A 27,888-nucleotide genomic window follows, 5' to 3' on the forward strand; every position below is an offset into this window, starting at 1 on the left:
TTTGAGAAAAATTTGGGACATCCAGGATTTAATGTCAGAGAAGCAAGTTATGAGATTTGCTAGGGTGCTAGGATCTGTGGGTTTTAGTGGCATGTATAAATGAGTGTCGTCAGCATAAAAATTATAAAACACATCATGATTTTGAATGACCTGGCCAAGAGGCAGCATGTATATAGAAAAGAGACGGGGCCAAGAACCGAGCCTTGAGGGACACCACAACTCAACTGAGCCATCGAGGAAGTACAGTTACCCAGAACAACAGAAAAAGTTCTACTGGAGAGATAAGAGTGTAATAAAATAAGAGCCAGGCACTTGATTATGGGGCTAACAGTGGAAAATACCTCTTTGAACAGCTTAGTGGGAATTATGTCTAAGATGCAGGGGGAGGAATTCATATTGGAAATGAGACTCTTAACACTGAAATTGTAATCGGTTGAAACTGGGTAAAGAGGCAGAATTAACATGGGGAATGGAAAGAATGCAAGGGCCAGGCTGGATTTGGGACCTGATATTCTCCACCTTATTTACACAATGAGTGAGACATTTTTCAGACAGCTCAGCATTAGGTAAAAAAAAGAAGTGGAGGGACCATTAATAACAGAATTAATTACCCTGAAGAGAACCTTAGGATCATGGTTATTTCTAGATATTAATTCAGAGAAGTATGCTGATCTCGCATTCTGGTAAGTTAACATTTGGTTTTAAGGGTGTTATGTGCTAATTTGCACTTGTTGACCTTCCATTGTCATTCTGGTTTTCTAGAGTCTTCTAAGGGCACAAGAATGATTGTTCAGTCAGGGGATGTTATTTTACTTCTGTTTCCTAGTTTTAAACGGTGCAAATTCGTCAAGGATGGATAGGCACTGATCACTTAATGAATGGCTATTACATGGCTACTTACTAAAAAAATCAATAATTTGAAAACATTTTGATTTAAAAATTATTTCATTGATTTAAAAATGATTTCATTGCTTCTGCTAAAAAAAAAGTCCGTTAGATTCGTCAGTCCGTAAGAACTTTGTCCATAGCAAGTGTAGCTACACTGGTCCAATGAAATAATGGCCATGCATCATACAGATGTCTTTTGAAGATTTATTTTATATATCGCTCTTTATCGTCAGCAGACACCAGGAAAACTACAAGAAAATAAAAGACAAAGTTAAAATATACAACTCTAAGTCTCTCAAGCTAGTGTCTGTTGATTAACAGGCCCAAACGTTAGCACAACAGAAATGCGATGAAATCAAATAAAATCACTGAAAACGTATCATATTGTCTATGTAAAGCCACATCATCTAACATTATACACAAATATAAAACAAATGGAGGACAATTACTGTGTGCGCCTCTTGAACCACATGTAGAATAGTTATTTTGGGGGCCGTATACAAAGATGGGGGCGACACGGTGGCACAGTGGTTAGCATGGTCACCTCACAGCAAGAAGGTCCTGGGTTCGAGCCCCAGGGTAGTCCAACCTTGGGGGTCGTCCCAGGTCATCCTCTGTGTGGAGTTTGCATGTTCTCCCCGTATCTGCATGGGTTTCCTCCGGGTGTTCCGGTTTCCTCCCACAGTCCAAATACATGTAGGTCAGGTGAATCGGCCATACTAAACTGTTCCTAGGTGTGTGTGTGTGGGCCCTGTGTGATGGCCTGGCAGCCTGTCCAGGGTGTCTCCCCGCCTGCCGCCCAGTGACTGCTTTTATAGGCTCCAGCATCCCCATGACCCTGAGATTAGGATAAGCGGTTCGGATAACAGATGGATGGATGGATATACAGAGAAGTCTTTCCGCTGCATCCATGTTGGTTCTAACCCATGATGCAACGGCTACACCCTTAACTAAACTCTGGTCATGTGACCCATTACGCTCTCATTTCAAATAAACCTTGCATAAAGGGCACTGTTTTTTTAAATTAACATTAATTTACCGTGGTATATTTCAGTTTTTTTAATCAATGTTACACCCCTTTAACCACTTATTACATTTTTAATCTTTTTTTTTATAATGGCTGGATGAACTCAATAACCATGAATTTATTACAGAAACAAAATAAACATGTCTCAGACAGTTACAGCAAGGGTCTGTTATTCACAGCAGCGGCCTGCTATTCAGAAATAACAGACCGCAGAATGCCGTAATTGACCAATCGGAATCGAGTATTCAACAAAGCCGTGTAACAAATATAATATATATTCTTAGTAGAATTTATAGAGGAGAGACACTGTAACAGTCAGATCTGACAACACATAGCAGCTTTATTATTAAAAAAAAATCTGGTATTGCACAAAATAGCCACTCTAATATACAAAATCCCTGGTCATAACATTTTTATATTCCTGGAACGTTTCTAAGGCATAACATCCATGACTGGCTCATCAACCAGAAATGAACTGTCTGATGGTTCTTGGATAATGGAACCAGCCCATGATGGGTCCATCCTCCATAAATGATGAAGGCAATATATCCTTATTACAGAAAAACATCAAACTTTCTCTGAATGTTTTTTCTTTCTGTCACATTTTCAAATATATCACACCAACAATCCTTACCATGGACACCGCTATTGTATGATGTTTATCTTTGCTGTCACCATTGTAAAGTCTCTGCAACTGGTTTTGATCTTATTCAAATGGTTGTGAAAACAGAAAGTTTAACAAGATGCACTGCCTAAATTCAGCCCTAATTTTATAAATGTTTTCGAACCACAAACTTATTTTTTAAAACAGTTACAAACATGTGTCTGGGCTCCCGGGCCACATTTTGACATCTGCAGCCTTTTCACAGCTCGTCATGTCCTGCTTTGTTTGAGTCCTTATCCACTTTGACGTTCAGCTCATCTGGTACAATCTTCCCATCCTTATTATGGTCTTGGTAGTCAAACATGTTCTTGATGATCTTGTTGGCATCCATCCCTGGCCGCAAGCGACCCTTCCCTTCTTTAACTTGGAGCATGATGAAGTCTGAAAACTGCAATAAGCATAAGATGAAACTGTGAGGAAGAAGTAGCATGATGTCAAAAGTCAAACTACTACTACCACTACTACCACTTTCGGCTGTTCCCGTTAGGGGTCTCCACAGTGGATCATCCGTTTCCATTTCTTTCTGTCCTCTGCATCTTCCTCCGTCACACCAGCCACCTGCATGTCCTCTCTCGGCACATCCATAAACCTCCTCTTTGGCCTTCCTCTTTTCCTCTTCCTTGGCAGTTCCATATTCAGCATCCTTCTCCCAATATACCCAGCATCTCTCCTCCACACATGTCCAAACCATCTCAATCTTGCCTCTCTTGCTTTGTCTCCAAACCCTCCAACCTGAGCTGTCCCTCTAATATACTCGTTCCTAATCCTGTCCTTCTTCGTCACTCCCAATGCAAAGCTTAGCATCTTCTACTTTGCCACCTCCAGCTCCGCCTCCTGTCTTTTCATCAGTGCTACTTTCTCCAAACCATATAACATAGCTGGTCTCACAACCATCTTGTAAACCTTCCATTTAACTCTTGCTGGTACCCCTGGTACCCTTCTGTCACAAATCACTCCTGGCCCTCTTCTCCACCCACTCCACCCTGCCTGCACTTTCTTCTTCAACTCTCTTCTGCACTCATCATTACTTTGGACAGTTGACCCCAAGTATTTAAACTCATACACCTTCGTCACCTCTACTCCTTGCATCCCCACCATTCCACTGTCCTCCCTCTTGTTCACGCATATGTATTCAGTCTTACTCCTACTGACTTTCATTCCTCTTCTCTCCAGTGCATACCTCCACCTCTCCAGGCTCTCCTCAACCTGCACCCTACTCTCGCTACAGAACACAATGTCATCTGCAAACATAGTCCACAGAGACTCCTGCCTGAGCTCATCTGTCAACCCAGCCACTGAGGACGCACAAGCCAGTGCATTCTTAGTGCCGACCCCAAGCCCAGATAAATGGAGAGAGTTGTGTCAGGGAGGCCATCCGGCATAAAATCTTTGCCAAATCAAATACGCAGCTCATAAATCAGATGTCAAAAACCAAACACTTTCCAATAATCTAATCTAAACTAACCTAATCTAATCTAATATTCTGATTTAAGAAAAGTCAAAAGAAAAGTTCTAAGTTTGATATATGCATTTTAATTTAATATATACATCTAACTTGAAACTTTTATTGAAAACAGAAATTTTCCTGAAAGACGTGGAGAAAATTACTCATTTCTTTGTGCATCATGCTTCTGTCTCTATCTAACCTCCAGTTGATTCAGAATGCATCTCCCCGGCTTCAGAAAGATTCAGAAAGAGAGATCACATTGTCTCTGTACCTGAGTCTCCTCTGTCAGCTCCCGCTGGGTTCCAACTTTAAAATTCTGTTTTTGTTTTCACCATTCTGTTTTTAAAACCTTGAACACTTCAGACCTCCTCCACCTCCCAAGGACCCTTTGAGCCTGGAGGTGCTCTGATTGAGGACTCCTTGTTGCTTACTGTCCCAGGCTAATGCTCGGTGTTAACCAAAGAGCTGGAAGGTGACAAACTACAGCTACTCTCTTTACAGTACGTGAGTAAAATTCTTCCCTGTACTGGTACCTTTTGAGTATAATAAAATCATAGTACTTTTAATTTTACTTTGAGTTTAATTTTGATCACGTATTCTACCTCACTATTTTGGTTTTGATTACTGTTAAAGAGCAAAAAACAAATGGATAATTGAAGCATTTGTTTAGTGACACTGCTAAAAAAAATGTGGTTTGTTTGTACAGTGTGTTTGTCCAGTTGTTTCCAATGATACGGGCTATGTCGACTAATGATTATTTCTATACTTTGAGAGCTACAGCTGTTTGTTTGTAGACATGAAAAGAACACAAGTAACTCACAAAGTCATTTTCACTAAGAAACCCATTTAGTCTTACATGAGTAATTTACTCAACCCATTAATATCCACAGTGGAATTTTATAATTGCCTTTACAGCACTTAAAGTATTAGCTGAGCTAAGCACAAATCCATTGAAATTTTTCAAGTTGGTGAAAGTATTAAGTTTTTCTTAACATCCTTTTTTAGTTGTTAGTCCCCAGGGGTTGGCGGTTGTTTTGATTTTCCACATAAACACCTCTAGAAGAATAGGTTAGGAATTTCAGATCTTCATAATTTTTGATACACACATGGACTCTTACGATGTAGATTCAACAAGAAAAATTATAACCTGTTGATTTTTTTTGGTGTGGGAGTTTCAATATGAATAAAATGTCTGTTTTAAATCTTAATTGTTCACCCCAACTCAATATTTCTGACACTTTGTCCCCCCCCTTTCATACACAGATACGCACGTGCGCACACACACACACACACACACACACACACACACACACTACTACTACCACAAATTACATTTATCATATAATATAAACATCTTGAAATCTGTACAAAAGTTAACTTATATTCAACTGCGTTTCAACATATCTGACTTTAAAATTCAAAAGCAATGCATTTAAAATGTAACGCATAAAATATTTCAAAATTCAGTAGTTCACAAACAGCGAGACACCCTGAACAGGCGACTAGGCCATCACAGGGCTGACACACACACACATTCAAACCTAGGGACAATTTAGTACGGCTGATTCACCTGATCTACATGTCTTTGGACTGTGGGAGGAAACCGGAGCACTTGGAGGAAACCCAAGTAGGCACAGGAAGAAAATGCAAACTCCACACAGAGGACGACTTGAGATGACCCCCAAGGTTGGACTACCCCGGGGCTCGAACCCAGGACCTTCTTGCTGTGAGGCGACTGTGCTGACCACTGCACCACTGTGCCGGCCCTAAACTTAACCACTCACCTTAAACCTTTGTGCTGACCCACTTTCTATGACAAGTGCTGCTGTGCTGAATCAAGTGCGTATGTGCAAGAGTATGCGAGAGTTTCACAAATCTAGGGTTACCATCTAGATGTGACCCTCTCTTGCCAGCTGCAGCAAACCAGAGATAGTGAATCTGGAAAGTATTCACACCCCTTCACTTTCCCCACATTTTGTTATGTTACAGCCTTATTCCAAAATGGATTAAATTCCTTTTTTTTCTCATCAATCTACATACAATACCCCATAATGACAAAGTGAAAAAGGTTTTGTAGATATTTTTGCAAATTTATTAAAAATAAAAAACTGAAATATTGCATGTACATAAGTATTCACACCCTTTGCTATGACACTCAAAATTGAGCTCAGGTTCATCCTGTTTCCACCGATCATCCTTGAGATGTTTCTACATCTTGATTGGAGTCCACCTGTAGTAAATTCAATTGATTGGACATGATTTGGAAAGGCACACACCTGTCTATATAAGGTCCCACTGTTGACAGTGCATGTCAGAGCAGAAACCAAGCCATGAAGTCAAAGGAATTGTCTGTGGACCTCCGAGACAGGATTGTATCGAGGCACAGATCTGGGGAAGGGTACAAAAAATGTCTACAGCTTTGAAGGTCCTGAAGAGCACAGTGGTCTCCATCATTCGTAAATGGAAGACGTTTGGATCCACCAGGACTCTTCCTAGAGCTGGCCGCCCAGCCAAACTGAGCAATCGGGGGAGAAGGGCCTTGGTCAGGGAGGTGACCAAGAACCTGATGGTCACTCTGACAGAGCTCCAGCGTTTCTCTGTGGAGATGGGAGAACCTTCCAGAAGGACAACCATCTCTGCAGCACTCCACCAATCAGGCCTTTATGGTACAGTGGCCAGACGGAAGCCTCTGCTCAGTAAAAGGCACATGACAGCCCGCTTGGAGTTTGCCAGAAAGCATCTAAAGGACTCTCAGACCATGAGAAACAAGATTCTCTAGTCTGATGAAACCAAGATTGAACTGTTTGGCCTGAATGCCAAACGTCACGTCTGGAGGAAACCAGGCACCTCTAATCACCTTGCTAATACTATCCCTACAGTGAAGCATGGTGGTGGCAGCATCATGCTGTGGGGATGTTTTTCAGCGGCAGGAACTGGGTGACTAGTCAGGATCGAGGGAAAGATGAATGGAGCAAAGTACAGAGAGATCCTTGATGAAAACCTGCTCCAGAGAGCTCAGGACCTCAGACTGGGGCGAAGGTTTACCTTTCAACACGACAACGACCCTAAGCATACAGTCAAGACAATGAAGGAGTGGCTTCGGGACAAGTCTGTGAATGTCCTTGAATGGCTCAGCCAGAGCCCAGACTTGAACCCCATTGAACATCTCTGGAAAGGCCTGAAAATAGCTGTGCAGGGACGCTCCCCATCTAACCTTACAGAGCTCGAGAGGATCTGCAGAGAAGAATGGGGGAAATACCCCAAATATAGTTGTGCCAAGCTTGTAGCTTCATACCCAAGAAGACTTGAGGCTGTAATCGCTGCCAAGGGTGCCTCAACCAAGTACTGAGTAAAGGGTGTGAATACTTATGTACATGCAATATTTCAGTTTTTTATTTTTAATAAATTTACAAAAAATTCTACAAAACTTTTTTCACTTTGTCATTATGGGGTATTGTATATAGATTGATGAGAAAAAAAGGAATGTAATCCATTTTGGAATAAGGCTGTAACATAACAAAATGTGGGGAAAGTGAAGGGGTGTGAATACTTCCCAGATGCACTGTATGTGGATAGAAATACACCAAAGATGTCTGTAAACAAGCATCTGGATTTGGGCCTCATTCTCTCCCTGTGTGTGTGTGTGTATGTGTGTGTGTGTGTGTGTGTTAGTGGTTGGGACACCTCAATAAGGAACAGAGGTCATTAGTTCATCAGAATACAGCCACACCCATAAACCCCATAGAAATGCATGGAAACTCATGGTCATGGAGTTATATTTCTCATCATTTCTCCCCAAAAGTGCATTGGAAAATCTTTTTTTATATTTTTTATACTTAATTAATTCTTACTTGGGCCTATCTGGTCATTAAGTTCATCATTTTTTTGAACATGTGATCATAGGAACCTGTATTACCACTGGTGTTTTTGTGGAAAATTATAAAATTAGTAACCCAAAGTAAATAACGACTAAATATAGTATGATAAAGAAATGGCTGTATCTCAAAAACTACAAGCAGTTATAGCAAATGCTCAGTACCACTGGATTCAAAACAACTTCAATTTCAGTAATATGTACTTTGATCCAGTGTAAATCTGATGATATTTAGCACGTCAAATGAACGTCAAATCTTTTTACATTCTTAAAAGAAAATCAAATTTGTCTACCAATTAAGGCATGATAAATATGTGAAATCAAAAACTTTGATTTTAACACATGCAGCCACACGTCTTGACGGTTTCCAAAGCAAATTCTGTGTTTCCACCTCTAACAGAAAAAATGCTGTGGGACTTTTCCTTAACATATTAATATAATTGTTAGTCATTAATGGGTTAATCAATACTTTTACTTATACTCAAGTAAATGATTAAAATAGCAGTACTTTTACATAAGTAGGAATTTTTAATATTCTTTCCACCTCAGGTTAACCATGTGTTTAGGGTTACAGCCCCCAAACTTTGAAACAGCCTCAATTTTCTTTGTACATCTGTCCAATTGTCCAACCAAAAGTTCTGCCCATGGTTTTTCAGCCTACGTCACCTTCCTGTTTATTTTTGTAATTTCTAATTGTCTTCTTCTTTTTACGGCTTGTTCCCTGTTTCCGAGGGGTCACCACAGTGGATTTCGGATTAAAAAACATTTATTTATCTATTTATTAATTTATTTAGATGTATTTATTTATTTAAATGTATTGTTTATTTATAATTTTATATTTATTTATTTTACTAAATTCTATTTATTTATTTAGGATTTATTTCCGATTGCAGGATTATCTTAATTGAATGTATTATGTTGTCTGATTTGTTTCAGTCAAAGTTTGTTGTTTGCGAACATGCTTTATCTCATTACAATTGCCTTTTTATTGGTATGCAAACATGAGCATTGATGTTATTGGCTCACCTCCTCCAGAGGCACTTTTTTGTCACCGTTGAGGTCCATGGTGGGGAAAAGGTCATTTGGGGTGTCTTCCAGCCACACAAACATGTAGCCCTCAGGCACCCCCTTCTGCAGCTCCAGCAGCTCCAGCTCAAAGAAAAGCACTGCGTTGCTGGGAACATCTTTGGCTGTGGAGACAGGGAGGAAGGAGACGTGTGGGAGGAAAGGAGGTGAAGGACATAGGGGAGGAGGAGGAGAGAGACAAAAACAAAGTAAGAGACACAAAGTAAGGAAAAGAAAAGCATATCTTGTGTTACAGCCTGAGACTAATTTCTGGTTTTCTGATGCTTGTTCACTGACCTCCATTTTCACCGTGGCCCAAGTGAGGTGGAACTGTCACCTCTCTCCTCTCGCCCACACACATGCCCTTCAGACCCTCATCGAGCCCCTGGATGACTGTGTTTGCTCCCAGAGTCGCAACAGCAGGCGAGTGGTAGTGGTCACTGGAGAGGGGCAGAGATAACCTGTCAGTACTTGCCCCTAACAGTGCACATTAAAATGGACCTGTCAGACAAGGAGCCAGCAATGATTACATGCATGGACCAGGGAGAGGATGGAGTGTAGCAGTGTGAAGGGCAGAGGACGCTCACGAGGAGTACAGTAGAGTACCATCCATCATGGAGCAATTGTAACGATACTGAATCAGATCATCAGCTTCACTGGTCATGTTGCATTCCTGAGGCTTGTGAGTGACCTTCACATTGACTGGATCATTGGGGTTGTGGAAATCAATGATGTGAACATCAAAGATCAACACGGCAGAGCTGGGAATCAGGCCTCCTATGGTGAAAGGGAAAATACTATTTTGACTGGATAGTTGACACACACCCATAAATATCTTTTGATATCTCTTGATATAGCTTTACTTAGGACCAATGTTCTGACAGAAAATAAAGTGATACATCTGCATATCTCAGCATTCTGCTGTTACCACAAACCTCCCTAAGCAGAGCCCGTGCCCCAGACTTACTGACACCATTTTCTCCGTATGCCATGTGGGGTGGCACCGTAACCCTCAGCTTCTCGCCCATACATAGGCCCTGCAGGGCTTTGTCAATTCCTGAGATCACGTAGCCCTTGCCAATGTAGGTGTTGTAGGTAGAATTACGTTGGTAGCTGCAGAGGGAAGTGGGAGAATTAATGCACATATTGAAAACTCAAACTATGTGTGGACCCAGGCTTGCAGCACTGTAACACTTTCATTCAATCGCTATTTTATTTATTTATTTATTTTGGGGGGGATTTTCCCCCCTCCTTCACCCCAATTGTACTCGGCCAATTACCGCACTCTTCCGAGCCATTCTGGTCACTGCTCCACCCCATTTGCCAATCCAGGGAGGGTTGCAGACTACCACATGCCTCCTGATACATGTGGAGTCGCCAGCCGCTTCTTTTCACCTGACAGTAAGGAGTTTCACCAGGGGGACGTTGTGCGTGGGAGGATCACGCTATTCCCCCCAGTTCCTCTTCCCCCCCGAACAGGCGCCCCAGAGGAGGTGCTAGTGCAGTGCCATAGTTTTTTGTGATTACTATCATTAAACTCATTCTGTATGAACAGTTCTAACTCATGTGCTGATTGTTTTCCTTGCTGTGTTTGGTACTCAGAACTAATTGATATTTTTTCATCAATAACATCCACAGTTTCTAGGTGGTAAAATGAGTCATGCCTTAACAGTGACCAAACAAATACTATGAGACCCCAATTTCATCAACTTTTTTTTTTTTTTTTTTAATTTATTTCTGATTTTTCCCTTTTTTCTCCCAATTTAGTGGCCAATTTATCCCTATTTTAATTCAAACACCCACCCTCGTATTGCATGCGTTCGCCAACTGCATCTCTCCGGCCGGCAGTCTCGAAGGAAAGCGCCTCCCCACTTTCGTGACAAGGCGAATCCAAGCCGAACCACTGTTTTTCCGACACACACAGAGACGCATTCACATGACGAACACAAGCCGACTCCGCCCCCCTCCCGAAGACAGCGTTGCCAATGATTGCTGCTTCACCGAGTCCGGCCATAGTCAGATCTGACGAGACCGGGGCGCGAACCCCAGTCCCCAGTGGGCAACTGCATCGACACCAAGCCGATGCTTAGACCGCTACGCCACCGCGGACCGTAATTTCATCAACTTTTAAACGTCATTTTTATGAACCTTAAGGCTTACTCATACGTATCTTATAGTGAAATACTTACACTAAAATTACAATAATAAATTCTTATTTTAGTATTTCATTATATCTTTATATTCAACCCGGCCACTGGGGATGCACAAGCCAGTGCATTCTTAGTGCCGGTCCCAAGCTCGGTTAAATGGAGAGGGTTGCGTCAGGAAGAGCATTCGGCGTAAAATCTTTGCCAAATCAAATATGCGGATCATAAATAAGATTTCCATACCGGATCGGTCGAGGCTCGGGTTACCAATGACCGCCACCGGTACTGTTAACCAGCAGGCTGCTGGTGGAAACTATGCTACTGTTGGGTGAAGGAGAAAGAGAGGGGGGAAGGTATGTCCAGAGGCAGTGAGAGAGGAGGAAGGGTAGGAGCGTGGGGGTGAGAGCCAGAACTTTGAATGTTGGTAAAATGACTGGTAAACAGAGAGAGCTGGCTGATATGATGGAAAGAAGAAAGGTAGGCATACTGTGTTTGCAAGAGACCAGGTGGAAGGGGAGTAAGGCCAAGATGTGGGTTCAAACTCTTCTGCCATGGTGCGAATGGGAGGAGAAATGGTATAGGGGTAATTCTGAAGGAAGAGTATGTCAAGAGTGTGCTGGATGTGAAGAGCGTGTCAGACAGAGTGATGAGTATGAAACTGGAAATCGAAGGTGTATTGATGAATGTTATCAGCGCATATGCCCTGCAAGTTGGGTGTGAGATGGAAGAAAAAGAAGAATTCTGGAGTGAGTTGGATGACGCGGTGGTGAGGGTACCCAAGCAGAAGAGAGCGGTGATTGGAGCGGACTTCAGTGGGCATAGTGGTGAAGGGAACAGAGGTGATGGGTAGGTATGGTGTCAAGGAGATAAATATGGAAGGACAGATGGTGGTGGATTGTGTGAAAAGGATGGAAATGGCTGTGGTGAATTCATAGTATTTAAAGAAGAGGGAGGAACACAGGGTGACGTACAAAAGTGGAGGAAAAGTGCACACGTGGCCTATATTTTATGCAGGAAGCACGATCTGAAAGGAATTGGAGACTGCAAGGTGGTGACAGGGGAGAACGTAGCTAGGCAGTATCGGATGGTGGTCTGTAGGATGACTTTGAGACCAAGAAGAGGAAGCGAGTGAAGGCAGAGACGAAGATCAAATGGTGGAAGCTGAAGAAGGAAGACTCTTATGTGGAGTTTAGGGAGGAGTTAAGACAGGCAGTGGGTGGTAGTGAAGAGTTGCCGGATGGCTGGGCAGGCACTGCAGAAATAGTGAGGGAGACAGCTAGGAAAGTACTTGGTGTGTAATCAGGACAGAAGAAGGAAGACAAGGAGACCTGGTGGTGGAATGAGGAAGTACAGCAAAGTATAGAGAGGAAGAGGTCGGCTAAGAAGAAGTGGGATAGTCAGAGAGATGAAGTAGACAGGGGTACAAGGAGATGCAGCATAAAGCAAAGAGAGAGGTGGCAAAGGACAAGGAAAGGCATATGGTGAGTTGTATGAGAGGTTAGACACTAAGGAAAGAGAAAAGGACTTGTACTGATTGGCTAAACAGAGGGACCAAGCTGGGAAGGATGTGCAGCAGGCTAGGGTGATCAAGGATAAAGATGGAAATGTGCCGATAAGCAAGGAGAGTGTACTGAGAAGGAAGAAGGAATACTTTGAGGGGCTGATCAATGAAGAAAATGAGAGAGAGAGAAGGTTGGGTGATGTGGGGATAGTTAATCAGGAAGTGCAGTGGATTAGCAAGGAGGAAGTGAGCGCAGCTATGAAGAGGATGAAGAGTGGAAAGGCAGTTGGACCTGATGAAGTAAGGACCTGTGTGGAGGCATGGAGATGTTTGGGAGAGATGGCAGTGGCGTTTTTACCTAAATTGTTTAACACAATCTTGGAAAGCGAAAGGATGCCCGAGGAGTGGAGAAGAAGCATACTGCTACCGATTTTAAAGAACAAGGGTGATGTGCAGAACTGTAGGACTACAGAGGTGTAAAGTTGATCAGCTACGGCATGAAGACATGGGAACGAGTAATAGAAGCTAGGTTAAGAGGAGAGGTGATGATTAGCGAGCAGCAGTATGGCTTCATGCAATGAAAGAGCACTACAGATGGGATGTTTGCTTGGAGAATGTTGATTGAGAAGTATAGAGAAGGTCAGAAGGAGTTACATTGCGTCTTTGTGGATTTAGAGAAAGCATACGACAGGCTGCCGAGAGAGGAGGTGTGATATTGTATGAGGAAGTCAGGAGTTGCAGAGAAGTATGTAGGAGTGGTGCAGGATATGTATGAGGGAAGTGTGACAATGGTGAGGTGTGCAGTTGGAATGACAGATGGGTTCAAGGTGGAGGTGGGATTACATCAAGGATCAGCTCTGAGCCCTTTCTTGTTTGCAATGATGATGGGCAGGTTGACAGATGAGATCAGGCAGGAGTCTCCGTGGACTATGATGTTTGCAGATGACAGTGTGATCTGGATCTGTAGCGAGAGTAGGGTGCAGATTGAGGAGAGCCTGGAGAGGTGGCAGTATGCACTGGAGAAAGAGGAATGAAAACCAGTAGGAGCAAAACGAAATACATATGCGTGAATGAGAGGGAGGACAGTGAAATTGTGAGGACGCAAGGAGTAGAGGTGACGAAGGCGTATGAGTTTAAATAGTTGGGGTCAACTGTCCAAAGAAATGGGAGGTGCAGAAGAGAGGTGAAGAAGAGAGTGCAGGCAGGATGGAGTGGGTGGAGAAGAGTGTCAGGAGTGATTTGTGACAGAAGGGTACCAGCAAGAGTTAAAGGGAAGGTTTACAAGATGGTTGTGAGACCAGCTATGTTATATGGTTTGGAGACAGTGGCACTTACAAAAAGACAGGAGGTAGAGCTGGAGGTGGCAGAGTTGAAGATGCTAAGATTTGCATTGAGAATGACGAAGAAGGACAGGATTAGGAATTATTACATTAGAGGGACCGCTCACGTTGGACGGTTTTGGGACAAAGCAAGAGAGGCAAGATTGAGCTGGCTTGGACTTGTGTGGAGGAGAGATGCTGGGTATATTGGGAGAAGGATGCTGAATATGGAGCTGCCAGGGAAGAGGAAAAGAGGAAGGCCAAAGAGGAGGTTTATGGATGTAGTGAGGGAGGACATGCAGGTGGCTGGTGTGACAGAGAAGATGCAGAGGACAGGAAGAAATGGAAATGGATGATCCGCTGCGGTGACCCCTAACGGGAGCAGCCGAAAGTAGTAGTAGTAGATTATATCTTTATATTTATTGTAATCTATATGAGCAATCCACCAAGTTTATCAGAATCAGAATCAGAATACTTTATTCATCCCCAAGGGGAAATTGAGTTGTATTACAGACACTCACCCTCTAGTAAGAAAAAACTAAAAACTAACAATATACAAGATAAAAAAATAGAAACAAATACAAACAAGGAAAATAGAAACAAATAGATATAAAAGATAAAATAAGAAATAGAAATAAGAACAAAATAAACAAGCATGGTGCACATAACACCCTATCTATACTGCACTACCGCAGCACAAAACAAACAGCACAAACAAAACCTGACAGGGTAAAACAAGGAGAAGGGCCAGTCCAATGACAATTAACTGAGTATCTGACACTCTGAGGGAGGAGTTGTAAAGTTTGATGGCCACAGGCAGGACTGACCTCCTGTGGCGCTCTGTAGTGCATTTAAATTCTTTAAATGTACAAACCTACTTGACCCAAATAATCGATTGGGATCCTGACTCTAATAATTAATTGCCTTTACCTCGAGTCAAAGGCGGAGCCATCCTGGAAGGTGCCATTGTAGTGGTACCGGACGTAGTCTCCGACCTTTGTCTTGCGGGTGCAGGATTCAGGCATCTCCTTCACCTCCACAATCAGGTCATCTTTAGGGTTGAACAAATCGACCACCAACACCTCGTACACCAGCGTAGCATGGGGAGGGATCAGGGTGCCTGTCGGGATGACAGTCCAAGTTTAAGGGAAATTGTGGGTAAATATTTGGACGTCACAGTTTGTCTTTTCTGCAGCCGTATTTTATCTGAATATTGAACAGTACCATAACCCTTGTCCCCATAGGCCAGGAAAGGTGGGACGATGATGATCCGCCTCTCTCCGACGCACATTCCCAGCAGGCCCTCATCCATTCCTTTGATGATGTCACCCTGCCCTACGTAGGTGTCATACGTTGTATTCTTCGAGTAACTAAAAAAACAACAACACAACTCTAAAGTATTACAAAACACAAACAACTTTTTTTTAAAATTTACCCCCTTTTTCTCCCCAATTGTACCTGGCCAATTACCCCACTCTTCCAAGTCATCTCGGTCGCTGCTCCACCCCCTCTGCCAATCCGGGGAGTGCTACAGACTACCACATGCCTCCTCCGATACATGTGGAGTCACCAGCCGTGCATCTTTTCACCTGACAATAAGGAGTTTCGCCAGGGGGACGTAGTGCGTGGGAGGATCACGCTATTTCCCCCCGGTTCCCGTTCCCCCTCCCCACCGAACAGGCGCCTCGACTGACCAGAGGAGGTGCTTGTAAAGCGAACAGGACAGATCCACATCCGGCTTCCCATCCACAGACACAGCCAATTGTGTCTGTAGGGATGCCCGACCAAGTCGGAGGTAACACGGGAATTCGAACCAGTAATTCCTGTGGTGGTAGGCAATGGAATAGACCGCTATGCCACCTGGACGCCCAGCGCAAACTATTTTCTTTCATAAAAGAGAAGATTCATTATGTTTCCCTTTTCCTTTTTGTGTTTTAACAAACCTGTCGCACTTTTGTTGATAGCTAACTCCCTGCCATCCTGCCTTTCTGGAAAACCCTTTTAAGCCCTACTTCATCACAAAAGCAGTTGTACCTGGAGTCAAACGGCGTGCCGCAGAGCAAGGTGCCATTATAGTGGTAACGAATGAAGTCTGTTGCCACAGCAGTCCGTTTGCAGCTGGCAGGTTCGCTGAGGGTGCGGGTCTGGACCTTGTCCTCGCTGTTCCAGATGTCCAGTAGGAGAACATCAAACAGCAAGACAGCATCAGGACGGATAACACCACCTTTCAGGGGAAAAGAGCCAGCTAGAATAAAAATCACGTTTCTGAACGCTCGTTACCAAACGTCTATTAGGTGACACTTTAGCCATCTAATTTACTTGTTGCCAAAGTGAAGACAGTTACTTTTCAATGAATATCACTGTATGCCAATCTCCACCTGTTCCCATGCTTCCATAGGCAAGATGTGGTGGGACGGTGATCTTCCTGCGCTCATTGACACACATGCCCTGCATCCCTCTGTCCATTCCTGTGATGAGCCTGCCCAGGCCCACCTGACTGACAAAGGCAGTACCTCGGTCATAACTGAGGGGGGAAGAAGAGTAGGATGATCACAGATGGACACTGAGACTATGGCCCACAGGTAGGGACACCTTAAAGCCCCCCACCCAACAAAGGTGTACTCCATTATAGACAACAGCTCATTACCAAACTACATCTCTCTCAATCACAAATACAATATTCGTTAAAGCCGCCTTTGATATTTCCAAAGACAAAGTGTAAAAAAGCCAGTGACAGAAAGCTATTTTTGACAAAAATGACGTTTATAACAGCGACTGTACACAAAGGCTCTGATTTTGGGGACCCTTGACTCATTGAGCCCCTGGGTTTGATCAGAAAGAAAGCCACTTTATCTTGTCAATCGTACAGTTGTTCAGTTAAAGTGAAATTCATGCTCTGCATTTAACCCATCCTATTGTATGGGAGCAGTGGGCAGCTGCAGCGCCCGGGGACCAACTCCAGTTTTTCTTTCCATTGTTTTGCTCAGGGGCACAGGCAGGAGTATTAACCCTAACATACATGTCTTTTTGATGGTGGGAGGAAAGCGAAGCACCCGGAGGAAACCCCACGCAGACACCGGGAGAACATGCACACTCTACACAGAAAAGACTTGGGATGGCCTGGGGTTCGAACCCAAGACCTTCTTGCTGTGAGGCAACAGTGCTAACCACTGGGACACCATGCCGCCTAACATCCCATGATAATCCATTAATAATTTTGTCTTGATGCATGCTCAATAATCCAGGTAGGGAAAATCCCAAAAAGTTGAATCAGTTCAACTTTCTGGCATCAATAAGGATGATACAGATTCAGAGATCTTTTTTTTAAATGTACTGACATTAGAGTTCTGCCCATACTGTCAAATCTAATATAAAATGTAGGCAATATAAGATAGATATATTTTAGAGATGATACGTCAAAAAAAAAAGAAGGAAAAAAAGCCCACATCCTCTCTTACCCTGTATGCGTTCCCTAGTCGGGTTTCTAGGTTCGAGGCGGAGCTGACGCGCATGCGCATGCGGTCAACATGCTGGAAAGGTTTTCAAGTTGATACGGTTACACGACTACAAACAGACCATGATCCTGACACGTCTGCAACTATTCCCGTTTGGCTGAAATAATAACCAGTCTGCAAGCATGACTTCAGCCAGCAGTACAGCTAACGCTAAACCGTCCTCCCATACAACATCTTCTTAAAACAAGCTTCGTGCATGAGACAAAAAAAAAAATAATAATAATACTGAGAATCCACAGCGCACAATGTACTGGCAGAACAACTTACCTGGAGTCAAACTTTTTACCGTCTGTGAAGAATGTACCGTTGAAATGATACCGTACAAAATCCTCTGTTTGCACTTCTCGTGGACAGACTCTGGGAATATCATAACGGTCGACAACAATGTCCACTAACAGGCCGGGATCGCACTTCAGCACGACGACATGGATGCTCAGGAAAAGCAGTGGTAGTGTCCGCGCCATTGAAATACAGCAGCTACTATAGGAAGGCGGCGATGGACGCTTGGTGCGGACTGCAGCGCTACATGGAGAGAAAAATCACTGAGCTCAAAGTCAGGGTGCCGGTGAAGTCTTATTGCGTTGTTTTTTTTGGGGGGGGGGATGTTGGAGGGGGAGGTGTGGCACAAGTCCCGCCTTTTTAATGGAGTTTTGTAAACGTGTAATGCCCGGCTTCGTGAGTTCAGTGCGCACGAGGCAGAACCTAAATAGCCTCGTTAGAGAACATGTCTGTTATCTGAAACTTCCCATAGGAAAATAGAAAGCCCGCAGCGTCGTTGCAGGTCTGTGCAGAGTCCCCGAGCTTAACCAAACCGAACTTTACCGAAGTATTAGTTGAACTGCATGGCTGCTTCTGCGTCCATCTCAATAATACCCCCCCCACCCCCCATTCTGTAGCCTCCAGGTCCTAACACCCAGCTTTTGCCCTTTGCATAAGAAGGTGTTGGGTTTTGTTACCAGTCCGATTCTAATGATCCTCATATGGACCCACGGTGACAGGTCCGCGTGGATAAACTCATCATAGTCGTGCCAAGTCTCGACATGTCCGTTAGGTCTGGAATGTAGTTTGAATTCTGCAACCACACTGGTCCCACATGTGGGTCAACATTTGGCCTTTGTGGCAACATCCGCAAAATTAACGAATGATTTTCCAAAGTGGCCTAGTTTATAATCCTTAGAAGCAAGTCTCGATTTCTGTTTCTTACTGCTGAATAATTGAAAGCTCCCTGCTGTCATTTCAACCATAACCGTTTAACGGACAACCCTAATTATTGCTGCAGAAATAAAGGCAATTTCTGCTGAACAAGACAGGTTTTTATTTATTTATTTATTTTGATATGGTTGGGCATTATGACCCAGGAAAAACCTGAATCATAATGGAATCTCCTGCATCCTGCGGATTCCCTTGCAGTGTGTGTGAGGGGGGGGGGGGTTCTTCTTCCGCCCCCTCCTCCAGCCTGTTAGCCGCTCCACCGGTTTAACACAGGCTACGTGCAGGCAAGCAAACAGCACCATCCGCCGCCGAAGAAGCCAAGTCCCGGGTCGTACAACTTCATCGGCGGGCGAGTCATCTAGGGCAAGAACCAGGACCACAGCCATGCTCTTCAAAAGCAGGGGGAGATTACCTTTTCATTGCCTTTGCCTGTTCTTTTTGATCCCAGAACTGATCGAAGCTCAGTATGAAACATACAGCTTTAAAAGTTTCCCCCAGAACGACATCATGCCTCTGGACTCCGCTTACGGCCATGCCTTGGAGCAGTACGCGCTGCAGAACTGGAAAGAAAGCATCAAGTACATGGAGCTGAGTCTGAGACTGCACCGGCTGCTCAGAGACAGCCAGACCTTCTGCAGTCTCAACTGCACGACTGTCAACAACAACAACAAAGTCAACAACGACACCGCCGTCTACACCGACAGCAGCCTGCGCATCATACGACACTTTCTACTCCGAGCTTCGTGTCTTAAAAAGTGCAAGGCTCAGTTCCCCATATTTCAAATCACCTACCCACGGAGAGATCTGCTGGAAGCTTTCGAGAAGAGGACACCTTACCGGTACATACAATACGCATATTATCAGGTGAGACCTAAATAAGACTACGCTATGGAGTGGGCCTCCTATTGGTTATAGAAGCGAAGATGCTCTAAGTATGACGGAAATATTACCAAATATGAAGTTATACACGATGGACACCTAGCCAGATTGTGGGCGGTTTTTAGATCGGTGCGGAAAATCTAACCTGGCATGCTAGCATGCCGGCAGACATGATGCAGGCAGGCTAACCTGTACAGCGGAATCACTCTGTAGTGCGTAATGGACGAAATCGGTTCAGCAACACTCGTTGGTAGACCAGAGAAACACTTTGAAAGCTGTTTCCAGAGACGGCTCCATCTTACGGAGATGTAGTCCCCCTCGGGGCTTCCTCCTGTAGTCGGAGCCACGACTCAACAGTTGAGCGTGTGCCACGTCTCTGTGAATGTAACGTTACCGAGAACCGAACCTCGGCCAGCAGACCCCCCCCCCCTCATCTCTCTGGGGTTTACACATCAGCTGCAAACGAGACCACACGAACCCACACCAGGAGGTCAGAGTGAGGTATTTAGATATCTCAGCTGGACTACATGCGGCTTTGCTCGTCTCCAAATTGTAGCCTGCTGGTTCAGCGAATCTTTCTTATCTCCATAAGAACCTGCTGTTAATTGGTAGTGTGTCAAGCGTTTTAAGCTTTTCATCTTTTTTTTATTTTTAGATATCACGAGTTCAATGTTCGCTTGTTACCATCAGATGAAGTACAACGAGTAATAAATCCGTTTTAACGAGTTGAATAAGATACCTGCAGGGGGTACCTGCAGTCAGTTGAGACTGAAGAGGTGCACTTAGATGAGTGATGAAACCTTTCTCTCAATAAACGTTGTGTCCAGATGAACTGATTCAACTTTGTGTTAAAATATCATTTTTGATATCAAAAAATATATATTTTCACTAGATAAAATGCCAATTGGTGATCTTGGAAATTAAATTATTGGTGTGAGAAACTCCGTTTTTGATATCAACATTTGGAATGTAATTCTTGATATCAAAACATGGAATTTCGGATACCAACGACAGGCATTTTGAGTAGTTATAACTCCATAATCTCAACCTTCATTGAAATGAAATGGGGAAAAGTTGTATTTCTCACCTGTCAAATCTAAATTTTTGAGATGAAGATATGAATTTCCGATATCCACAAGTGATATTTTTTCTCACTAGAATTGAATTCCTGATATCAAAATTTCATATTTTAACAAGTAAAGACTGAACTTATGATATAAAATGTAGAGAAAAAGAGATTAAAAGCCAAAACAGATAGCCGTACTGGCACTGTGCTGTTCATCACTACATAACAAATGGGACTTCTACATCCGTTGGTGTCCTTAGTATGGAGCTGAGGGGTTAGAGGTCACCTCGAGGTGCCGTTACGCTGGAATTGCTGCTCTGAAAAGGCCCTTGTTTCTGTGACAGAGATGCCTGAAATTCAATACGCCTTCAAAATAAAATAACCTTTCAGAGCCAAGTTTCCTTTGGCTCCTGTCTCAGCTTGAGGCTGGAGCCCAAGATGTCCACAGCAGTGATATCAGTCTTTCCCTTCCTCCTTTTATGAGTATTAAAATTGTGACTGTGATGATTGTGACAATGATAAGATAAGATAAACTTTATTGAGCCCCACTGGGGGAAATTCGTGTTACATTAGCTCACAAAATACAGGGAAGAGATTGAGTGAGTGATAATGATTATTATTCATGTTTGTCTCAGCTGAACCACTTAGAGAAGGCTGTGTCAGCAGCCCACACGTTCCTACAGAAGAACCCAGATGAACCCTACTTAACCAAGAACATGGACTACTACAAGACCCTCTTTGATGTGGATGAATACCTTATTGACCACGAGGAGCAGCCCTATGAGGTTTATAGATCAATATTACCCTCCCTCGCCAGTGCACCAATTCAATACAAGCTTTCATTAAAGTCACTCAAATTTTGTCTTTAGTGATCCCAAGCCAAGCACACACAGGCCTGTTGTATTGTCATCGCAGGGTGTGTTCCTGAAGGCCGTGAAGCTGTACAACAATGAGGACTTCAGCAGCAGTGCCCGCAACATGGAGCAAGCCATCATAGAGTACTTCAAAATGTATGACCTCTGCCTGGCAGGCTGCGAGGGCTCATACGAGATCACAGAGTTCAAAGACTTTTATCCCACTCTGGCAGGTGAGGAACGGGATGCTTCCCCGTTTTTCGGGAGCAGTTTTGGTACCTCAGCAGCTGAGGCTGAATTATCTTTTTTTTTCTCTGCCCCCTGCTTCGTTCAGATCTCTACATGGAAGTGCTGAAGTGTCAGGTGAAATGCGAGGAGGACCTGACGCCCAACGTGGGAGGTTACTTTGTGGAGAAGTTTGTCGCCACAATGTACCACTACCTCCAGTTTGCCTATTATAAATGTAAGGTCAATTGATTGTGTCTTCACTGGTGCATAATAACCCATTGTTATCACTTCTGTTAGTAGTTTAGAGAGTCAAGGGGTTAGAAGTTGTGCTACAAGAAAAAAGAAAAAAAGACAGTCCCCTCCATGTTATCGAACCCTCTATTACACATGTAAGGACAGGTGGCAACAACTCCTGCCCTGTTATTTATTATTATTATTATTATTATTATTAATGCTGCTGTTGACAGGGTTTTGTGCAGCACGTTACATTGTCCTAACGAGTCTTTTCTTGGTTCCACTACAGTGAACGATGTAAAGAACGCTGCTCCCTGTGCAGCGAGTTACATGTTGTTTGACCCCAGTGACCAAGTTATGCAGCAGAACGTGGTGTACTACCGCTTCTACCGAGAGCAGTGGGGGCTGGAGGACAACCACTTCCTACCTCGACCAGTGAGTCAAACAGTGACCCTCACTCTTCACCATTGTCTTCAGACACACTTTAACTCACTCACCAACTAAGATAGAGTGCTGATAAGCAACAAATAGTGGCAGTAAGGGTCATGCAAACAGCAAAGTGAGCTAACAAAGCAGGAAAACTAGCATATTGAGGGCTCGGCATGAACATTAGTTATGTGAAAGTGGTAATTCGGATCTCAAATACTTTTGTAGTAACTGACATGTTCTTATTTTTTTTGTTTTTTTTGCATCTTTTGGTCATGCTTTGCCAGTAGTGTCTCCAGAAGCTGCAGCTTGCCAACATTGCATATAATTGAATGAACCCACAAAGCTCTGAAACTGCCTCCATTTATAATCAAGTTGGCATTGCTGCAAATATGTTCACTTTCTTAAATGAGAGGCACGAGAGCAGTAAAGCAAGACGGAACAGAAATCTGTTATCTACCAGGACCCACTACTTTATATCTTCCTATGTTATAAATGTCAGTTGTCATTTGTAATTTTTTGTGTGTCCAAACTTACTTGGCTAACTGAAACCCGTTGGGATGCCACATTTGTTCCTTTCAGGAGGCTCTGAAGTATCACAACCAGACAACCAAGCAGAAGGAGATGTTGGAGTTTGCACTAAATTACCTGCAAACAGATGATGAGGTAAGTCTCTAATGCTGCTGAAAAATCAGCGAAATTGAATTTCAGCTAAAATGTATGACACACTGAATGAGCTCAAAAAAATAAAATAAAATAAAATCAATAAAATAAAAATAATGAAAAAAAAAATAAAATAAATGTAAAAAAATAGATAAAATCAAAAATAATAAAAATCTGAATTAGTTCATCCATCTTAGGTTTTCAATACACATATCAGTTTGTGGCACTTTTATTTTTAATTTCTTCTTTTGGTCTGCCGAGAATACACTGTGAAACAAAAGTATGTGAGTAAACCTCATGAAACTGCTTTGGTGTTGTACAGTCTTTGCCTCAGTCCCCAGACTTTGGCAGAACAACGTCTTGAGCGTCAACCCGCTGCCACGTGACTACCATTATGACTGTGGAAAGGATAGCACAAGAAAAGGCCTCAGTAAAATAAGTGAGAAAAGGAGATGAAGAAAAGTGAAGGGGGGGGGGTTGTGTTTTCCACTAGTAGTGTGTGGTATGTGGCTGGGAGGTGTTGGCCGCTGAAGCCCTGCCACATATAATTTAACTTGGGTCAGCACCTCCCAGCACAGCACCATAAACCTGGAGGGGAGGAGTGTGAGAAAGCTTGATTGAATTACAGGATGCTGAGGTGAGAGGATTTACTGAAACGAAAAAAGAAAAAGGGACAAAATGGCAGGAAACAGCAATTCGCTTCTAAAGCTGAAGAGTAATCTTTACTTAGGTATCTTTATGCATGCTCAATAATCCAGGGGAGAAAATCCCAGAGAGTTGAATCAGTTCACCTGGATACAACATTTATTGAGAGGACTGTTTCATCACTCATCTAAGTGAAGACTGAATAGGTCACTTAGATGATTGATGAAAGGTATCTGTCAATAAACGTGTCGGTGCGTCCGGGTAGCTTAGTGGTCTATTCCATTGCCTACCGACACAGGGATCGGCGGTTCAAATCCCTGTGTTACCTCCGGCTTGGTCGGGCGCCCCTAGACATAATTGGCCGTGTCTGCGGGTGGGAAGCCGGATGTTGTTATGTGTCCTGGTCACTACACTAACGCCTCCTCTGGTCGGTCAGAGCACCTGTTGGGGGGAACTGGGGGGGAATAGTGTGATCCTCCCATGTGCTAGATCCCCATGGTGAAACTCCTCACCGTCAGGTGAAAAGGTGACTCCACATGTATCAGAGGAGACAGGTGGCAGTCTGCAGCACTCCGCGGATCAGCAGAGGGGGTGGAGTAGCGACCAGGATGACTCGGAAGAGCGGGGTAATTGGCCGAATACAACTGGGGAGAAAAAGGGGCAAAATTCCAACAACAAAAAAAACTAAATAAAATAAACGTTGTGTCCACATGAACTGATTCAGCTTTCTTTGACTTCTCGTAGGTATTTTCCAAATGCTTTGTCATTGAGGTCACTCCATATTGTACTTTGTGTTCGCTGTTAGGATATAGTGAGTTCAGAAGAAATGGGTGCCACCCCTGCAGAGCCACCTGATGCTGAGTTTGAAGGGATTGGTGACTATGAGGAGTCCTTCATGGCTGACTGGTGGCAGGAACCCAAAACCAAGCGGGACACGGGCGAGATCACCGAGTGACAGCTTCTCTGTCTGTCAGGAGGAACACTTCTTCTTTATCCAGCTGTCTGCTGCCTCACAGGGAAACCAAAGAACATTGTCCAACCTGCAGAGACAGAGTTTGTGAATTCACAGCAATACCTCGTGGTACCAACACACACTTGCACAAGAGAAGAAGGATGCTACCCAGCAAACATGTGCACCAATCAAATACATAGATTGAATTATTCCATGTAGGCTGGCGTCAGCCTGTTCAAAGCAGTATTTTTTTGTAAACAGTAGGTTGGCCTGTTCATTACTGACTTTGTTACAATCTTTTATTTAATGAAAACTGAATGCCTCTGTGCCTTGGAATGAGGAGGATGATATGTGTCTTATGGTGACTGTTGCAGAAACACCCAAACCGAGTGTCTGTCAAGCATGGATCATTTGTTTGTAATTAAAGAGACCTATTCTCGAAGAAAACATTTCCACTGTCCTGATTTAAAAAATATTTTGCAAATTCATAAAAGTAATGTGCACTGATTAATTTAATCTGAGTACTTGTAGAGCTAAACAGAAATCAGAAACACTTTGTCATTTCATTGCATGCACTTGCGCAACTGAAATGAAACATAACATCATTTCTCCCAGCCCACAGGAGTGCAACACAAAGACAGAAATACATCCAAAAACTACAAGAACTACAAGAACACATATATCCAAACTAACATATACAGTGCATCCGGAAAGTATTCACACCCCTTCACTTTCCCCACATTTTGTTATGTTACAGCCTTATTCCAAAATGGATTAAATTCCTTTTTTTCTCATCAATCTACACACCCCATAATGACAAAGTGAAAAAGGTTTTGTAGAAATTTTTGCAATTTTATTAAAAATAAAAAACTGAAATATTGCATGTACATAAGTATTCACACCCTTTGCTATGACACTCAAAATTGAGCTCAGGTTCATCCTGTTTCCACTGATCATCCTTGAGATGTTTCTACATCTTGATTGGAGTCCACCTGTAGTAAATTCAATTGATTGGACATGATTGGAAAGGCACACACCTGTCTATATAAGGTCCCACTGTTGACAGTGCATGTCAGAGCAGAAACCAAGCCATGAAGTCAAAGGAATTGTCTGTGGACCTCCGAGACAGGATTGTATCGAGGCACAGATCTGGGGAAGGGTACAAAAAATTTTCTACAGCTTTGAAGGTCTTGAAGAGCACAGTGGTCTCCATCATTCGTAAATGGTAGAAGTTTGGATCCACCAGGACTCTTCCTAGAGCTGGCCGCCCAGCCAAACAGCAATCGGGGGAGAAGGGCCTTGGTCATGGAGGTGACCAAGAACCTGATGGTCACTCTGACAGAGCTCCAGCGTTCCTCTGTAGAGGTGGGAGAACCTTCCAGAAGGACAACCATCTCTGCAGCACTCCACCAATCAGACCTTTATGGTAGAGTGGCCAGACGGAAGCATCTGCTCAGTAAAAGGCACGTGACAGCCTGCTTGGAGTTTGCCAGAAAGCACCTAAAGGACTCTCAGACCATGACAAACAAGATTCTCTGGTCTGATGAAACCAAGATTGAACTCTTTGGCCTGAATGCCAAACGTCACGTCTGGAGGGAACCAGGCACCTCTAATCACCTTGCTAATACTGTCCCTACAGTGAAGCATGGTGGTGGCAGCATCTTGCTGTGGGGATGTTTTTCAGCGGCAGGAACTGGGAGACTAGTCCGGATTGAGGGAAAGATGAATGGAGCAAAGTACAGAGAAATCCTTGATGAAAACCTGCTCCAGAGCGATCAGGACCTCAGATTAGGGCGAAGGTTTACCTTTCAACATGACAACTACCCTAAGCATACAGCCAAGACAACGAAGGAGTGGCTTTGGGACAAGTCTGTGAATGTCCTTGAGTGGCCCAGCCAGAGCCCAGACTTGAACCCCATTGAACATCTCTGGAAAGACCTGAAAATAGCTGTGCAGGGACGCTCCCCATCTAACCTTACAGAGCTCGAGAGGATCTGCAGAGAAGAATGGGGGAAATACCCCAAATATAGTTGTGCCAAGCTTGTAGCTTCATACCCAAGAAGACTTGAGGCTGTAATCGCTGCCAAGGGTGCCTCAACTAAGTACTGAGTAAAGGCTGTGAATACTTATGTACATGCAATATTTCAGTTTTTTATTTTTAACAAATTTGCAAAAGTTTCTACAAACCCTTCTTCACTTTGTCATTATGGGGTATTGTATGTAGATTGATGAGAAAAAAGGAATTTAATCCATTTTGGAATAAGGCTGTAACATAACAAAATGTGGGGAAAGTGAAGGGGTGTGAATACTTTCCGGATACACTGTATATCTAAGCTAAACAGAAAAAAATCACTGTCCAGGAGAACAAATGCCAGCCAGGATGACTGTCAGAACTGCTGGTCTGCATGGGCTAGCAGTTAGCTTAGCCTGCCCCGCTTCCGCATCCTGTCAGACTGCCCTTGGTGTTGCCTCTTCGGGCGCAGTTCCAGTCAGGGCCGTGGTCCTTGGGCCCACAGGATGCAGTAGACCAAGCTGCCTCAGCTGATCCAACGCTAGCTCTCCCAGCCAGACACCCTCGACACACCTCCCCGCACTCCACACGACGACACTAAAAACACAGTCAAGGCTAGGCGAGGCCGCCGCCAGACCGCCCTCGGTGTTATCGGAACTGCCGGTCCTCATGGGCTAGCTGTTAGCTCAGCCTGCCCCGCTTCCCCGTCCTGTCAGACCGCCCTCGGTATTACCTCTTCGGGCACAGCTCCAACTAGGGCCGTGGTCTCTGGGCCCACAGGACGCAGCAGACCAAGCTCTCTCAGCCGATCCAGCGCCAGCTCTCCCAGCCATCAAATGAAGACAAATTTAGATGCAGATGTGAAATCACAGAACATGTCACATCTAGCTCCATACTGGAACAAAACAGTGAATCAACAAAATGGAGACAGGCTTTGAGATTCATGGGAGCCAAAAGTGTTGTTCCTTTTTTTGTATTTTATTTTCCCTTCATTTCAATTCACCTACAGGGCTCAGTTCATTTGTCTTTTCTCTCATTTCAGTGTCTAAAAATATGAGGTAAGATGCATCTTTTTTTTTCCCCTTTGCTTTCTTAAACTTCAAAATGACCATCAAACACTTTGTATTTGATACCAACTCTGTTCATATTGTAATAACAATAGTGCATCTGCCATAGTGCAAAACTCAACAGAACCAAGCTGACCTCAGACACACACACCAGACAGAATTCCTCTCTCCAACCCCCAGACCTGCTCCAGTTAATCTCATTTA

At 43.7% G+C, this 27,888-nt stretch overlaps 2 protein-coding genes across 3 annotated transcripts; one reads left to right on the top strand and one right to left on the bottom strand.

Annotated features, from left to right (window-relative positions):
• Positions 1-684: 684 nt before the first annotated feature.
• fkbp10a (FKBP prolyl isomerase 10a) lies at positions 685-19,771 on the bottom strand. 2 transcript variants are annotated; one of them, XM_056287332.1, is made up of 11 exons: positions 19,728-19,771; positions 17,715-17,969; positions 16,311-16,456; positions 15,967-16,156; positions 15,157-15,302; positions 14,863-15,052; positions 9,933-10,078; positions 9,553-9,742; positions 9,263-9,405; positions 8,927-9,090; positions 1,086-2,967 (listed from the first exon to the last, which is right to left on the bottom strand). In XM_056287332.1, the coding sequence occupies exons 2-11, from the start codon at positions 17,909-17,911 to the stop codon at positions 2,779-2,781; spliced, it is 1,701 nt and encodes a 566-aa protein (XP_056143307.1). In that variant the 5' UTR covers positions 17,912-17,969; positions 19,728-19,771; the 3' UTR covers positions 1,086-2,778. The 2 variants fall into 2 exon arrangements, with proteins under 2 accessions (XP_056143308.1, XP_056143307.1); XM_056287333.1 differs by lacking the exon at positions 19,728-19,771 and having other exon boundaries at positions 685-1,136; positions 17,715-18,036.
• p3h4 (prolyl 3-hydroxylase family member 4 (inactive)) lies at positions 18,911-25,104 on the top strand. Its single transcript, XM_056287334.1, has 7 exons — positions 18,911-19,523; positions 21,240-21,389; positions 21,520-21,691; positions 21,793-21,921; positions 22,210-22,355; positions 22,929-23,012; positions 24,460-25,104. Exons 1-7 carry the CDS (start codon positions 19,044-19,046, stop codon positions 24,607-24,609), a joined length of 1,311 nt encoding a protein of 436 aa, XP_056143309.1. The 5' UTR covers positions 18,911-19,043; the 3' UTR covers positions 24,610-25,104.
• The last annotated feature ends 2,784 nt before the right edge of the window (positions 25,105-27,888 follow it).

Source organism: Lampris incognitus, chromosome 10, assembly GCF_029633865.1.
Source record: "Lampris incognitus isolate fLamInc1 chromosome 10, fLamInc1.hap2, whole genome shotgun sequence".
Classification (NCBI taxonomy): Eukaryota; Metazoa; Chordata; class Actinopteri; order Lampriformes; family Lampridae; genus Lampris; species Lampris incognitus.

Coding starts and splice junctions, on each gene's coding strand:
- p3h4 (XM_056287334.1), top strand. CDS start 19,044: ATGCTCTTCAAAAGCAGGGGGAGATTACCTTTTCATTGCCTTTGCCTG. Junction 19,524..21,239: donor TACAATACGCATATTATCAG/GTGAGACCTAAA, acceptor TGTTTGTCTCAG/CTGAACCACTTAGAGAAGGC. Junction 21,692..21,792: donor CTTTTATCCCACTCTGGCAG/GTGAGGAACGGG, acceptor TGCTTCGTTCAG/ATCTCTACATGGAAGTGCTG.
- fkbp10a (XM_056287332.1), bottom strand. CDS start 17,911: ATGGCGCGGACACTACCACTGCTTTTCCTGAGCATCCATGTCGTCGTG. Junction 15,053..15,156: donor CTATGGGGACAAGGGTTATG/GTACTGTTCAAT, acceptor TCATCCCGACAG/GCACCCTGATCCCTCCCCAT. Junction 9,091..9,262: donor GGGCCACGGTGAAAATGGAG/GTCAGTGAACAA, acceptor CTGTCTCCACAG/CCAAAGATGTTCCCAGCAAC.